Genomic DNA, 16,504 nt, shown 5'->3' with positions numbered 1-16,504 from the left:
AGCCCTGAAAAAAATTATACATGAGTACATGCAAATGTGCAATACGGTTCAGGGATTACTGGTCACAAAGTCACTAAAATCTCTATAACGGAATCTCTATAACATCTGACAGCCGAAAAGTCCATCATACTAACGATAACTATCATACTAACGAGAACTTGAGTGCCAAATATTGCGTATTCGCGATTTGAATGGAAAAAATTGTCTTTGTGACCACCGCAATGTGACTAATAATCCAATTACCGTGCAATACATACCTGCAAAATCATTTTCCACGAGCTCTTGCGGTGTACAACCAAAGCAGCGGCATTAAAAAAAGATTTATTTTGACACATATATGTATATATATCATTTCATTTAATATCCATCCTGATTTATACCTGCACATCAAACGCACCACCTTTGAATCACGCACACGACCATTTCACCCTAAAGAGAAAAAGGTTTCCGACTCATGGCCGTGTTTTGTTGCGGCAATAACATAACCTATGCGCCAGTTGGCGTCCTGACTCACAAGTCGGCGGACGCGTTTCTAGATTGTCTCCGGTTATTTCGCCGGTCAATCGCCGGAAGGCTGAAACATGTGTACAACCGGCAGAATGTGACCATCTTCGACGAACCAATCGGAGATCGACTCACCCGCACTTCCGGAACCCCCATTTCCGGTGAGTAGAGCCAATTTATTCGTTTGCACAAAAATAAACAAACGCACGCCGGCACCGACACTATCCCCTCGCAACCCGAAGGTTCAAATGTCATACGATATTTCATCGAGTGCCGTATCGGTGTTGCCAATCCAAATATAAAAAAATTAATTAATTACCAATATAAAAAAATCACAAGCTATTTCAGACGATGACGGCATAAAGTCGTCTTCACCTAAAAGTAAACGTTCAATGTGTTGCCTTCTCTTTCATTATCAGCTGTTTAAATGTGTATGTACGTATGTTAGAAATAACTGGATTTGGTTCCGCTTTATAGAACTAACCCACACGACTTTAGTGAGTGTTTATAACTATAAATTATTGCTATTAACAATTATAATGAATTTTATTCGTTTGCATTTATGATATATGTACACGTTGTGCAAAAGCCATTCATGAAATTGCTGATTCCAAATATGTTGGTTGGATCTGTTAAGCAGAATACTGTTACGTTTAGAATTTTTTTACGACTCTTAGATCATGTCCACTATTTTTTTACTTTATCCATGTTTTGTTATGACTTCGGCGTTGGCTTGGTGCTCTTTAAATATCAATAGACCTCTCCATTAGTTAACAAAGCTTGGTTGACAATAGTCAACTACTAAAAAGCATCGTCCCAATGCCGATCTTTGGTTATGTTTATGAGCAGTCTTAGGGCGAAATCACACAGAGAAGAATGGCACGTCGTTTGCTTGGCTCCCCGCTGTGGGGGTCTCCTACATTTCTTCAAACACCGTTATCGATTCACTGTCAAGCAAGGATAAATACAAGGATACAATTTAACCGAAAACACTCTAAGGGGGTTATTTTGGGACGGTGTGTGCTGGGCGTTCCACGAATTTTTCGCATGTTAAAACTATCTAAAAAAACCATGTGCCACGTTCATCGCTGTGTGTTTTCGACCTTAGACGGTCGATGGATGCTTTTCGCACAAAAAATAGTTCATTGTCAATTTCTTAGACAAATTATGCTTTTTGCGCTTTTGCTTTGAACACTAATGGAGCGATCTATTGTTATTTGAAAAGCATCCTTCCAACGCCGACTTTTGCTAATGAATATGTTGAATGTACGACTTGAAAATTGATACTTTTTTACACTTAACTATCTTATATCAGGGAATCTTGTCTTGTTTCTTCCAAAAAAGAGATGAAAAATGTTATTACTCAATAATTTTATTTTTCAATTTTATTCTGGATGAAATTCGAGATTTTATCAGTTTTAAAATCCATTGATGCTAATCGATATTGTGATTTGAATATTTATTAATATTTAATTGTACATAATGTCTTCAAAACTCCTAGCAAATCAGATAAATCACTGTCCCCATCAGTACTTGCTAATCATAATACAAACTTATTAAGATCAATAATTTTATCATTTTTGGGAGTCCGTAAGACCGCCCACTAACATTCTGTATTTACTAGTATTTGGACAACTTTCCCACCTATTCACTCAGGCGGTCCTGTAGCTTTCCAAAACCTTTATGTACGAGTTCGTTTCGTAGCCAATCTCTCACTTTTCAAAAATATTTTTTTTCAGAAGCGTATTTACAGATTATTCTAATCGTTACCACTTTAATCAGTCATATACTCATTATAGCATTGTATGCTAAACCACAGGATGTTTGGATGAATTGACTCGTCGTGAAACGAACGGAACATCATTAGTGACGGACTCTTGTACAATCATTCCATTGTAAAAAAAAAACAACAATAAACAACACCATGCGTATTGTAATTGCTCAATACTAAATATTACTACATGCTAATGTATGCAGATGCAGACTAACGTCAATGGAATGCTACAATGGAACCCTAGACTGCTTTCTTGAACCTGTGCTATCGAAATATAACAGTGTAAAGCAGACGAGGTATGAGGAAGGAGTTAGTTGGCTTCTTATGAGTCGTGACAGTCAACAATCCAAGAATAAGAACAGAATGTTAGACAGTACGAAAAAAGTCAAAAAAATATACATACAAACATAATAATAAACGAAGCATTTAGCGAAAGCCCTTTCAGACGTAGAAGCAAGACGCTGAAACATGCGTATTTTCATCGATCCACTGCGGGATATTTTTCGAGCATGCCTGTCTAGCTTATGCTCTTTATTAGATCAGTGGCTCTTGACCTTTTTATACCGAATAATTTTTCCGGTATTTTGCACTCGTTTCGAGCCAGACTATTTTTTTCAATCGTTCGTACGTGTCAAAAATCTTAAATGCTTTCCAGAGCAACATGCATCAAAAATTCAATGCTCTTATTATATGTAGTTGCATATTATTTATTCAAAACGCGTTCCGATAACGTTCGATATTGAAAGTTTTTTTTTTTTTTAACATCATATTTGCAGATTATTTTTATGTTATTGTTATCCAATTGTGTCGTGCTGTCATCATTATTCAATGCACACATTTTCCGTTTGATTTAGTTTGGTGGATGACGTATTGACATCCGTCGAATTCCAACCTGTCGAAAATGTCTTCTGTATCGCGATAAAAGCTAGCAGTCGGCTAGTTTTTAACAACATTTTTAAATATATGATATTCGGAATTTAATTTGAGATTTAGAAGCATTGCCAAAGTAGTCGGCGCATTTCCTCCGCTCGCCTTGCACCGCTACCTCACATACACCTCCAGGTCCGCACAAAAGAAACAATTTGGGAACATATCCAATATTCATACACATATATTTGAATCATTTTCATCATTTACATCCATTATTTTGAGCAAATGCACAAAGAACGGCGCAAAGTGGCTCCGGTATCTACTCATGAGCAAAGATCGGCGTTAGGGCGATGATTTTTGCACAAAAAATAGTTCACTATTGTCAACCATGCTTTTTGGCTCTCTCGCTTTGTATACTAATGGAACGGTCTATTGTTATTTGACAAGCACCCAGCCAACGCTGAAAACTACTCATGAAACTACTTGAAGATAGGGATTGCATTACCGAAAATTATGTTATCGCGAATTTAAAGTACATATACAGGCATATTATTGTATAATATGTGTATGTGTATATGCAGTGGCGGACTGGGACTGAAATCAGTGCATGCCAGGAGTCAAAGGGGGCCCCACCCAGGGTTAAAAAAAATTGTCCCCCCCCCCCACATATAACAAAATTTTCTTCTTTCCATCACGCTAAAAATCAAGGGCAAAAAATAAATAAAATTTTCAAAAATGGGAATAAACAAATTTAGGTACAAGAAAAATGGCAAAAGCAATATAGATCCATAAATTACATTGTATATTTCGTTTTAATCCTTGTCCTAGGTAAATAGAATGCATCATAAAAGAATGCGGCATAAAAGCGGCTTTTACTTTCGGTAGAAAACAATCAGGGACGTCATTTCAGCTTTTTCTTGGGGGGGGGGGGGCAGGCAAAGATTGGTCAAATTGAATTTTTTTTCAAAAAATCTTTTTTATATCGGAATAAAAATGGAAAATATACAATATGAAAAAATAAGCTTATTTTTGAAAAAATATATATAAAAATATCTTATGTAAAAAGCCAAAAAAGCGCCGCAGGCGAAAATTTTTTTCCAAAAATCTTCACATGGTCGCAAAATAGTTAACAAAAGTCGACCATCAAAATGTATCAGTATATAAAAAAAATATACAAACTTTCGGAAAAATAAACGATACACATTTGAGACAAAATAAAGTAAAGGCGACCTTTCTAACGATTCGCTCAATGGGATGAACAGTTTCTAAGAATGTTACCCAAGGCATACCACTTAAAAACCAAAATATATTTGCTTCAAAATAATAAAATCTTTTTTTTTCAAAGCACATAGCAGCGATTATTTTATTAGTTACACAAAAGTAACATAATATAAGAAATAAACGCAGCATTCATAGATCCATAGTATCTCATTAATCATTAAATTCATAATATTTTCTAAATTCACCTATTCCTTAATTTAGGGGGGCGAGTGCCCCCCCCAAATTACGTCCCTGAAAACAAAAAATGCATAATATTTTCAATTAATGTTAATCGAAAATCGAGATTTTGGGGAGGGGCCCCTATCCTATGTTTCTATATACATGGATGTGTCTAGATTAGGAATAGATTTTATATTCGGAAACTGTTTAAAATTGTGTATTTAAATCTTACTATATCGTCGAAGTATAATCAAATGTTATTTTGAAAGTATGTATGAAGTAAATTTAAATCGCTGGTTGATGATGAATCGTCCTATCAAAATTGTTTTAAGCAATTCAGTTTATATTATTCACGGAAATTTGTTTATTCCCATTTTTATTTCATTAGGTAGTTGTTACATAGGTTGGAAATATTAAATAACCTTGAGATTGGAAATGGGCCCGGTAAAAGGGCCCACGCAAATGTTGAAACTTACATTTCGAGCCTAATAAAAAAAGTTAACCGATCCTTGGGCTGTTAAAGCAGGTATTAGTTGTTTGTGTATATCGTAAGAAATTTGTTTTGTTGAAATACCCAAACTCTAGGTCCCAAAGTGCAATATCCTATAAAGTTTTACACACGTGAAATAGTTAAAAAGTTATTTAATTTTACTGAGGGCCCATATTTTCTAACAGATAGTGGGGCCCACATGCCATCGGGCATGTACGCTTGTATGGCCAGTCCGCCACTGTGTATATGTATCATCATCATCATCATCATTTACAGCCATTCGCCATCCACTGCTGGATGAAGGCCTCTCCAACACGCTTCCACTCGTCTCTGTTTTGCGCAACACTCATCCATCTCATTCCGCACATTTTCCTAATTTCGTTCACCCATCTTCCTTGCGGTCTTCCTTTTACTCTTTTGCCTTCTCTCGGGTACCATTCAAGCACTTCTTTTGTCCACCTTTCGTCCATCCTCCTAGCTACGTGACCCGCCCATTGCCATTTCAATCTCTTCACTCTATCCACTATGTCCACTACCCTTGTCATATTTCTCACCCACGTGTTCCGCTTCCTGTCTTTCCTCGTTATGCCAAGCATACAGCGTTCCATACTTCTTTGAGTGCATTGGATTTTATTTTGCATCTTGGCGTTCAGTGTCCAAGTTTCACATCCATACGTCATCACTGGCAAAACGCATTGATCAAAGATCCTTTTCTTCAGGCAGAGTGGCATTTTTGATTTAAAAACAGCATTCATCCGTCCAAATGCACTCCACCCTAATTTCATACGTCTCTTTATCTCTTCATTTTTACTACCAGACATGTCAATTATTTGACCTAAATATAAATAATTATTTACTACTTCTACTGGTTTATCATCTAAGGGGATGCTATCAGGCATGCAATAACTATTGAACATTAGTTTAGTCTTATCTACGTTAATTTTTAATCCTACTTTTCTACTTTCCCTGTCCAGCTGTGTTAGTCTGATAAGTAGGTCAGCTGAATCACGAGCTACTAAAACTATATCGTCTGCGAACCGAAGGTGACTCAAAAAGCGACCATTGATGCTTACTCCGGCTGTATCCCAATCCAATTTCCTGAAAACTCCCTCAAGCACCGCATTGAATAACTTGGGCGAGATTGTATCTCCTTGTCTTACTCCTTTTCCTATGCTAAATCTATCTGTACCTGAAAAAATTTTAACCGAAGCTGTGGCATTCTTATATATTGCAGCTAACAGTCCCACATAGGTTTCCGGCACTCCCTGTGTTTTTAGAGCGTTAAGTACTGCATTATGACTAACTGTATCGAAGGCTTTCTCATAATCGACGAAACCTAGGCACAATGGCCGTTGATATTCGTTGGCGCGCTCGATTAGTTCGCCAACTACTTGGAGGTGGTCCATTGTGCTGAAATTTGCCCTAAACCCTGCCTGCTCTACAGGTTGGTTCTCGTCGAGGATATTCTTCAGCCTTTCTGTAATAACCTTCGTGAAGAGCTTGTAGACCGCTGAAAGTAGACTAATGGGTCGGTAGTTCTTGATATCGCTTTTGTCGCCTTTTTTGTGTATTAAAATGATAGTTGCGTTATTCCATCCTTCTGGTATAGCTTGGTTCTGGATGCATTTGCTGAAAAGCCTAGCTAAGATATTAATTAGGGGGGGGCCGCCACATTTTAGTAAGTCAATGGGAATATTATCTTCCCCTGGGGATTTACCGTTCTTTGCAGTTTTTAGCGCGGCCTCTACTTCGCTAGGCAATACTGCAGGAACCCTTTGGCCGTGTGTCGATTCCAGAGCGGGGAATTGGCCGTTGTCGTTCTCGTATAGTTTTGCATAGAACGTGTAAACTCTGTCTATGATTTCTTCTCTATTCCTAATTATTACTCCGCTCTCTGATCTGATTGCGATCATTTGGTTTTTGCCTAAGAAAAGATCCTGTTTGCACTTTTTCAGGCTACGGTTATTCTTAATGGTATTTTCTATTAGCTTGCTGTTAAAATCCCTGACATCCCTGACTATTCTCTTTTTAATTTCCTTATTTACTAGATTGTATTCTTGCTTATTATTATCCCTATCTAAATTCCTTTTATGCTTAATTAGGTTTTTTGTTTCCGCTGAAATTTTGCTTAATTTAATCTGTTTCCTGAATCCACCTAATTTCTTACCTGTTGAGGTTAGAACCGAACTAATTACAGTGTTCAATTCCTCGATGTCTGCTTCTGGGTTTAATTTCCCGTATCGATTTCCAAGTTCGAGTTCGAATTCCTTTTTCCTAGACCTTAGTTGAGCGAAATCTGGAGAGTTACTGCATCCTTTTATTAATTTCCTACGTTCGCAATTTATATTAATGGCCATCTTGGCACGGACTAATCTGTGATCGCTACCTATATCTACTTTACTTAAAACACTAACGTCTTTAACGGAGTGCAGGGCATTTGTTAGGATGAAATCGATCTCGTTTCTGTCTCCTTTAGGACTCTCCCAAGTCCACTTATTGTTGGTGTTTTTCCTGAAAAATGAATTAGTGATAAAGAGCCTGTTGTGTTCTGCGAATTCTATGAGGCGATCGCCTCTGTCGTTTCTTTGGCCGGTACCAAAATTGCCTACTGCTCTTTCAGTATTTGCCTTTTGTCCTATTTTTGCGTTAAAGTCGCCCATGATTATTTTAAAGTGGTGACGGCTATTATCGTATGCGTCCTGTATTTTTTCGTAGAAGTCTTCTATTTCCTCGTCTGGGTGGCTAGATGTGGGGGCGTACACTTGGAAGATTTGACAAGTGTACCTGCTCGAGATTCTTAATACTATATAGCATATACGTTCCGATATGTCGCTTATTTCTATAATATTTCTTTCTATTCTCTTATTGATAAGAAACCCTACTCCTCCTATTCTACCATTTGGTAGCCCTCTCCAGTAGAGACAGTTACCACTTTTTAGGATTATTTGGTTTTGCTGTTTTCGTCTTACTTCACTAAGTCCTATTATATCCCATTTGATATTTTCTAATTCATTCTCTAATGCAAGCACACTTCCTTCACTCGATAACGTTCTTACATTGTACGTGGCTAAATACAGGTTTCTATTAGCTAAGCTATCATCCATCGTCACTCTTACCTTGTTGGAGGTTTGGATATTATTTTTCTCGCATTTATCCAAGATGTGTTGAGAAAAAGGCGGTACTTGAGAGAGATTTCCATTCAAGGAGTGAGTTCTTACCGCCATAGACTCTTCTCTGTGGTCAGCTTTGACAGATAGTCATCCTAGGTATCACTTGGATCACTTATGAGTTATTACATGCCATTTAACAGGGTTACTTTGTAAGTGAAAGTAGTTAGTTATGATAATAATAGATTAGCAATTGTTATACTACTTTTTTACAGATCTTTATCGTGAGACGTCTCTTTGGAGACAACGGATTTATATATGTGAGTGCGGTTTGCAATTTAATATTTTAATAATAAATTTAGTAAAGAATATAAAATTACACGAATTACTTTAATATAAATTAAATATGAAAAAGAACTATTAGACAGTTGGGAAACACCGTTTCTGTTTGCTATTATTCTATTAAGTAAAGTTCGTTAAAAATTTTTGTCTGAAAGCAATTATGTGGAAGATTTATTGCTTCTGTGGGACCGAATTTTGACTGGCGACCCTTATTTTTTTTGTATTCAGGTAGGGAGATGTATCTCGTTCGTATACGCTTTTGTAACTGACACAAAATTAACACAAAATTTTTCGCAATCACTGATATTAAAAACGCTGTTAACGGCCGATCGTCTGTTTATTTTTACACTTAAATTATACTAGGATGCAATTAGTAAAATAAGTGATTAGATGGTTAAATTTTTAGATTAAATTTCGTGCAATAGCTGGGTTTAAGCGAGTAATAGCGGGAAGAACGCAGAAGCACGTCTTCCCCGCATGACACGAAAGACCGAACTCCGTGTATATGTATATATATATATATATATATATATATATATATATATATATATATATATATATATATATATATATATATATGTATATGTATGTATATGTGAATATATATATATATATGTGTAGGTGCGTATGTATGTATATGTATATATGTGTATTTTTATATTTATGTATGTATGAATGTGTATTTGTGTATACGTGGAAGTATTTGTGTATATTTGAATGGTGTACATATATGTTTATATAATTGTCTTTGGCCAGGAAGGCGCATTGGGTTTACCTGTTAGGCCTTCTTGGTGTAAATTAAATAAAAAAATAAATAAAAATAAATAAATAAATAATATTGCATTCAAAATCGATGCAAATGGATTAGGTAGCCTGAAATTGGTTTATTTACAGTATTAAATGTCCAAAATGACTAAAATTTTGAACGGGATGAATATGAGGTATGCAATACAGTAAACTCATCATGTTTGTCTTTGGTTACAGGGCTTGAAGTTGTGTACTGTGATAGCATAGTAATAGTAACTTGTTGTAAAAAGTTGTAGCGAGTAATAAGTTGACAATTCTCTTGTAGCACCGCTGATGTTTTTTGTAAGAATGGCTACATTGATACATGCTTAAGAGTGGCAACACACCCCAACCAAGTCGTAATCAATGCGATCAGATCGCAATTTCAATTATGATTATTAATTATTACGGACGGATTTTACGTATTTATATGACATTATTCACCTGAGATTTACTTTTAATTATTTACGGTTTAATCCAGGTTAATATTCTTAGGGAAAATAAGAACATGCACACTATTTACCGGTAAAAAAATGGTAAACCGGTAACGAGAGAAATTGTTTACCGTTTACCCGTAAATTAAATTTGACGGCAAATTCCACTCCCTGATTTGAGATGTTGAATATGTACTGAAATGCACTGCAGACAATTTTGAATCAAATTTAAACTTTTGCGGTCTGTAAGTATCATCGCGTTCGTCACTCCCAGCTTATTACTATGCGAACGTGCAAAAAATCCGGAAATGATGTAACGCCAATGCATTTCATTTTTAAAAAATCCTCATCATCTTTTCATATACGAACCACTGAATGACCACTTCCGCTGAATTTTACAGATAAAGGTTTTTCATTTGTGTAGATAACAGAAACAGTAATTTTCAAACATTTTTATTTTGTTGTTGAAGTGCATTATTTTTCGATGACATGTTTCGTTACAGTTATCGCTTTTAATTTGTGTTTTATGCTTTTGAGCCGTTTAATTACCACCTGCTTTGCACATATGGATACCTCTTTACATTATTAACCTAAATAATACGTTTTTGCTTTATCTTTTTTTTACCTACACGTGTACAAAAAAGAGGGGGGAAATACATAGATTGAAATCATACATACTAATAATATACTTTAGTGATATCATATGGAATACTACAGCGTAACGTAACCCTCGCTTTTAGCTTAATGTAGAACACAAAGTTATATCAAGTTAATAACTAAGCGACAAACTTTAAAATTGTGTATAATTCGATTTGGGACTAGGGATTATATATGTAGGTAATTCCTTTATCGCATCCCGTCGCTTCACTATGCACGAAATCTTACCAAAATCTAATATACATACATAGACATGCATATAGTATGTATGTACCCGGATTGAACTTATTGAACTTTCAAATTTGATACAATTAGTCGTTGACTAATGTTGACTAATTAGATTTGCTGCATACAATTGTTACGTTCGATCTGTTTTTTTTTTTAAACTTTTTATTCATCTTACATCCGACTGTCAATGTTTATTTTAAGATATTTCAAAGCGAAATTTGCGAAACATGAAACAGACATTGCTTTGTAGTCGATACATCTATTATATGCATATTTTGTGTTTTATACAACCGAAAAAAATGTTTAAATAAAAAAATCGCAATGTATACATATGTACGTTAAAATTCTGTCAAGTTTTGATGAACCATGTAAAATTGAATAACACATTTAACCGTAGCCACAATATAAATGAAACCACTTGAAGTTTTTGAAAAAATCAAGCACGCTACACGTGTTTATAAAATTGGTATAACCATCATTAGGTATAACCTTGGTTTTGAGTGTTTTTTTTTTATTGCTCAGGTATTCACAATGCTATATTTTCATACAATTATTATATGTATATAGTATGATAGTATATCTATAAATAGAAATAAAATAATGAGAGTCAGCCATGCATCACATCGGTGGAAGAAGACCTCTCCAATCGCTTCCATTCTTATCTCATTGTATAATTTAACCTTTTATTCACTACTATATTTGCTTACTTCGTCATCCATGCCATATGCATATATCACTTTTTATACTCCTACAGTATGAGTCATACCAAGCATACTACACTCCATACGCATTTGCATGCTTCTAAATTTCTACCTTAACATATCAAGATTATTTTATGACTTTTTCAATGAAATTAATCCATGAAAACAATGTTCCAATTATTGATCAGGTCCTTTTGATACTTTTACTGGAATTGCTTTTATTGAAATTCAAATATATTGCTCCCAACCTCTTCCAAATTATACCTCAAACAAATTTCTTCAAAGGTTTTTCTATGTTTTAGTTCGCAAACGATTGAGCTAAATTTCCTACAGTCTTCCGATCGTTTTGAAACTTTGCTATTTTGCGCGGTTTGGTCAACGATGGAAATTTTAATCGATTTTTTTTATATTTTGATGATGAAAAATAATCGTAATAAACACTAAATTTGCGAAATTTTTGAAGACAGTGATGTTTAATAGCTTATATGTTTGGCTTTCCACCACCCACTTCTTGTCAGATTTTAATTGTTTAAACGCCTATAACTTTTTCTTTTTTATAATATATCTTATAAGATTTTTATTTTATTTTATTTATTTATTTATTAAATAGCAAATTGCTAATTAATTATTTCACAATTTCACAATTAACAATTTCAAACTTAAATTAACAACTATAATATAACCTAAAATAATATAATATAATTCAACATAGCATTTTATTAAACTTACGTATATGATTACGTCATCTTCCACAGAGGTATGCATTAGCACCCTTCAAGAAAGCACCAATGTTGCTAGCACCTCTAATGCTCTCAGGAAGGTCATTGTATGTATATTTGAACACCTCTGTGGAAAACACCTCCTGCAGTTTTTGCTTTCTTAACTCTACCTATAATTAATTTATTCCTATTTCTAGTTTATATCTCTATTCCTAACTATGTGATTATTAAAATATTTGGGTAATAGATTCTTATCTAGCTTATATACAAATTTTAAAGTGCTCAATTTAAGACTATTTATAATATCCAACCATTTCGATTCATCATTCAATTCCAATTCTTCAATTCATCATTTGCATCATAGGTTCTCATTATCTCTCATTTATATTTTTATTTCAATCATTTACAAGCTATTGTATTAGTTTCACTGCCCGTGTGTACGTGGTGCAATATTTTTGAGCTGATTTTGAACCACTTCCACTTCGTTTGATATTTTACCGACATGCGGATGTTACCTCTAATTAAAGTAAGCAAATGTCTCCGTAATAAAGCTAGAAAAATTGAATAATGAACGAAATCATCACAATCGGCCGTCAGATTGACGCGATGACAGCTAGCTATCACATGCGCCTGCTCGCCGCCCCCACGGTGGATTACATTGTAGAACAATAATAACAATAAGTTTTTTCACACTATCATAAACATTATTCCTTCCGTTACCACAGATTAGTCTAGATAAACACAACTATTAGCTACTTCTTGTACTGGCTTACTTTCAATGACAGCTCGGAGATCACTGCCCTAAATATTGATAGAAGATCGTAGAACCAAGGCTGTTTTTTATCATCAGTCGTTGGCTTCTTACACGTGTACATGTGTGTTGATACACAACGCGTATATTTGTCTTCCGTAAACTAGCTGCAAATTAAAAAAAGGAGTAAAAAAAAATTAAAATCTTTGTGTCTAAAACACATTATCGCTAAAATGTTTACACAGTGTGCACAAACCAGACTTGTGCGAATGTGTCGGCACGACCGTAAATCTGGCCATAGTGCACACACATATTATACAGGTAACCACTGTAATGAAGGACAAAAAAAAACAATTTGCTCAAGCTCTGATTGCAATCTGAGGGGTTCAGTCACCTGTGTTTGTGTACATACATATGTGTGCTTCAAATTTTTGCTCTGGATCGATTGGTGCTTCTTTTTTTTATTATCCACGATGAGAAGAGGTGATTGCCTTCCTTTCGACGCGCAGCATACCCTTGAACTCTGCTTCCTCCTACCACCTACTTGCTTGTGTGTTTCGTAACACTGTTCTATTGACTCCTTAAGTAAGATTGCTCTTTCATGAATGAAAGTCAACCACTCGTACATCTGCTTTGTTATCGCGTACCTTTATCGCATTCGTGTTCTTGTTTCGGTTGTTAATTTATTTGTAGAGGACTGGATACCAATTTAGGAATTTGGAGGTGTTGTTTTTCGCGAGGACGTTGGCTCTTGATAGTCATTCCGAAGCAAACGAGTATGTACTTCTTGAGAAATGTATACACTAAAATTGCTTATAGACAAAATTACAGTTATGTACATATACATATACATGTATTCTGAATCTAAAATTAGGATGGAGTGCATTTGAATGAATGAAAGCGGTTTTTAAATCAAAAATGCCACTTTGCCTGCAGAAAAAGATCTTCGATAACTGTATTTTAACAGTGATAATGTATGTGAAACTTGGACATTAAATGCCGAGTTTATACACAAAGTCCAATGCACTCAAAGAAGTATGGAACGTTGTATGCTTGGCATAACAAAGAGAGACAGGAAACGGAATACGTGTGTGAGAATTATGACCAGACTTGGGCGGCCAGAATGCTTGAATCCACAAAAATTGTTTACCATTGTCAACCATTTTTTGCTCTCTTGCTTTGTAGGACAATAGTAATTGACAATAATGAACCATTTTTTGTGAGTTAAAGCATCCTGGCTGCCTAAGTCTGAATATGATAAGGGTAGTGGGATATAGTGGATCGAGTGAAGAGATTGTAATGGCAATGGGCGTGCCACGTGGCTAGAAGAATGGACGAAAGGTGAACAAAAGAAGTTCTAGGAAAAATTGTACATTTTAAGATCTATTCATAGTAACACAGCACGTACCGGCAACTGCACGTAACCAACAAGTACTTGCAATAATACTTGCTGTTTACGTGCAGTTGTCGGTGCGTGCTGTGCTAATTTTATTTTATTTTATCTTTTACTGTATGCCAGGAAGGCCTAACAGGTAGCCCCAATGCGCCTTCCTGGCCAGAAACATTTAACATTTGATACAAATATTATTACTATTATACAAAGTACGTAAATACATATAAATTAATATCCACGGGGACATCTATGGTCAAATTGGTACATTTCCAGCATTTTATACAATTCAGCGAAATTCGAGATTGCTGAAAACTGATTGTGCGAGAAAATGGATAAGGTTACCAATTTGTTGGAACCGTTTCAATGAAATTCAGATAAATTGGGAAACTTTGATAGGAAACGATCGACCTGGAGTTACAAATCCAAGGTCTGGCCTGCAGAAACCAGTGGGATTTGAACCCGTGACCATTCTGTTCAAAGCATTATATGCTAACCAATAGTCTATTCTGCTACTATAAATAGACCTTTATCCTTACATGAAATAACAGTATTTTCCAAACTTTTATTTGAACAAACGCACACAAACCGCATTAAAATTTGAAAAAGACTGTAGCTGACTGTTTGTGGTGAATTTTGTCGACGAATTCGTTACCGCTGAGCAGACGAAAATTTCCAGGCTTGGTTTACATCGCTTACCATTTCGGCCCGGTATATATCATATGTCTATGGGATAAACCAAGATCGTAACTATACCTTATGTAGCTGTAAGAAGAAAAATAAACGATTCGTTTTAGTAAAATAAGATGTTTTGACCAACAGAAATCTAAATCTATGCTAAAGATTCATCTATGCTAAAGAAATCTATGCTAAAGATTCATAACAAAGCACACTGGCCACTACGAATCTACATATGTAGATCTAGAGTTTGTCCACTGCAGAATAAACCGAAACTCTGTCGCATGCTTATCATCATTATGTACATTTACAAAATGAATCATCGTATCAACAACCATTGTACCTCAAGTGCCACTTAGGATAGGCATATCTATATTATTTGACTGAACATAAGTGAGTAACCCTATTCGGTCATATGTAACATACATATGAGCGCTAAAAAGGTTCAAAACCGCTGTTGCGTTACAAAATATTATTACATATACATACATACATACATATATGACAGCTGTTAGATTAAACACAACACACCTTCTATTATCGAAATATTGTATTTAATTTTCAACTTTGTTTCGTTTTTTTCTCAGAAAATCTGCTAATTCATCATGGCTAATTATTTCATCTGTTTCTTCCTACTGAGAATCGTTCTTCCAGCATGCATAATTTCAAGTAAGTGAATATGAACAAAAAATACACACTATAAAACTATATATGTATATTTATTTATTTATTTATTCTAAACAGACCATTGTGGCATAACAGGAATTCCTAAAGCGCCACAATGGTCAAAAAATATAACACAAAAACAAAATAACAATTTAACATAAACATAAATACATACATACATAAACATAAAAAATAGCATTTAATAATAACAGATAAAGTAAAAATATCAAATAAAATATAGCATAAGGAATGCCTTGCACCTACAGCCAGTTTCAATAAATATGTAAGAAGCAACTACAAATACAAAACATCCCTGTAAGGCCCAAATGGAAGAGAGTTAATCAAAATTTCACTCATAAATCACAATCAATCATGAAAACAATGATGAGCGCAGACTACCAGATAAATGGGTTAGAGTAATTTCCGACAATTTACGCTCACTAAGGTGGAAAATATCACATTCAGTCTCGGCAGCGACGATTTCATTAAGAAGTCGGATAGCTCTTGGAATAGGATATGTATACATTATTACTATTGACACACTCATCTGAAAATTATATATGTATAACCATAGAAAATACAATCACGCTAATAAGTAATAACACATACTAACACTTTAGCACATGTAACAGATGAGCGATAATTACATATCTGTAGTAAACTACATATACGAACGGTTTCGATATGTGTCCTATATAAATACATAAATTTCTATTATATTCGAATCAATCATTTTCGATATGTTTATGTGAAAATTTGACACTGTGTAATTTTCGTTGGAACTCTGTGGATTTGCGTGTCGGAATTATCTCTGGGGGAGTTTTCAAATTTTCGCAAATTAACGAAGTCCCTCTCAGCCCGCCTACATACCTTATTTTGAACCATAAATTCCACGTGGATGTATAATAGGTCATTGTTGCGTAAATCATGCTGAGTACGATGGTACGAATTGACGTTCACCACGCGA

At 35.0% G+C, this 16,504-nt stretch overlaps 1 protein-coding gene across 1 annotated transcript in view; it reads left to right on the top strand.

The window, feature by feature from the left end:
- Nucleotides 1-495: 495 nt before the first annotated feature.
- The window catches only part of Piezo (piezo type mechanosensitive ion channel component), a 51,010-nt gene continuing 35,001 nt past the window's right edge, over nt 496-16,504 (top strand). Inside the window, exons 1-2 of the mRNA XM_077439103.1 lie at nt 496-665; nt 15,459-15,540. Coding sequence (XP_077295229.1) covers nt 15,477-15,540 — 64 coding nt within the window. The 5' untranslated portion in view covers nt 496-665; nt 15,459-15,476. The remainder of the gene's footprint in view (nt 666-15,458; nt 15,541-16,504) is intronic.

The sequence above is a fragment of the Arctopsyche grandis genome, chromosome 10 (assembly GCF_051622035.1).
Source record: "Arctopsyche grandis isolate Sample6627 chromosome 10, ASM5162203v2, whole genome shotgun sequence".
In the NCBI taxonomy this organism is placed as follows: Eukaryota; Metazoa; Arthropoda; class Insecta; order Trichoptera; family Hydropsychidae; genus Arctopsyche; species Arctopsyche grandis.
This window is presented reverse-complemented; position numbering and strand designations above follow the sequence as displayed.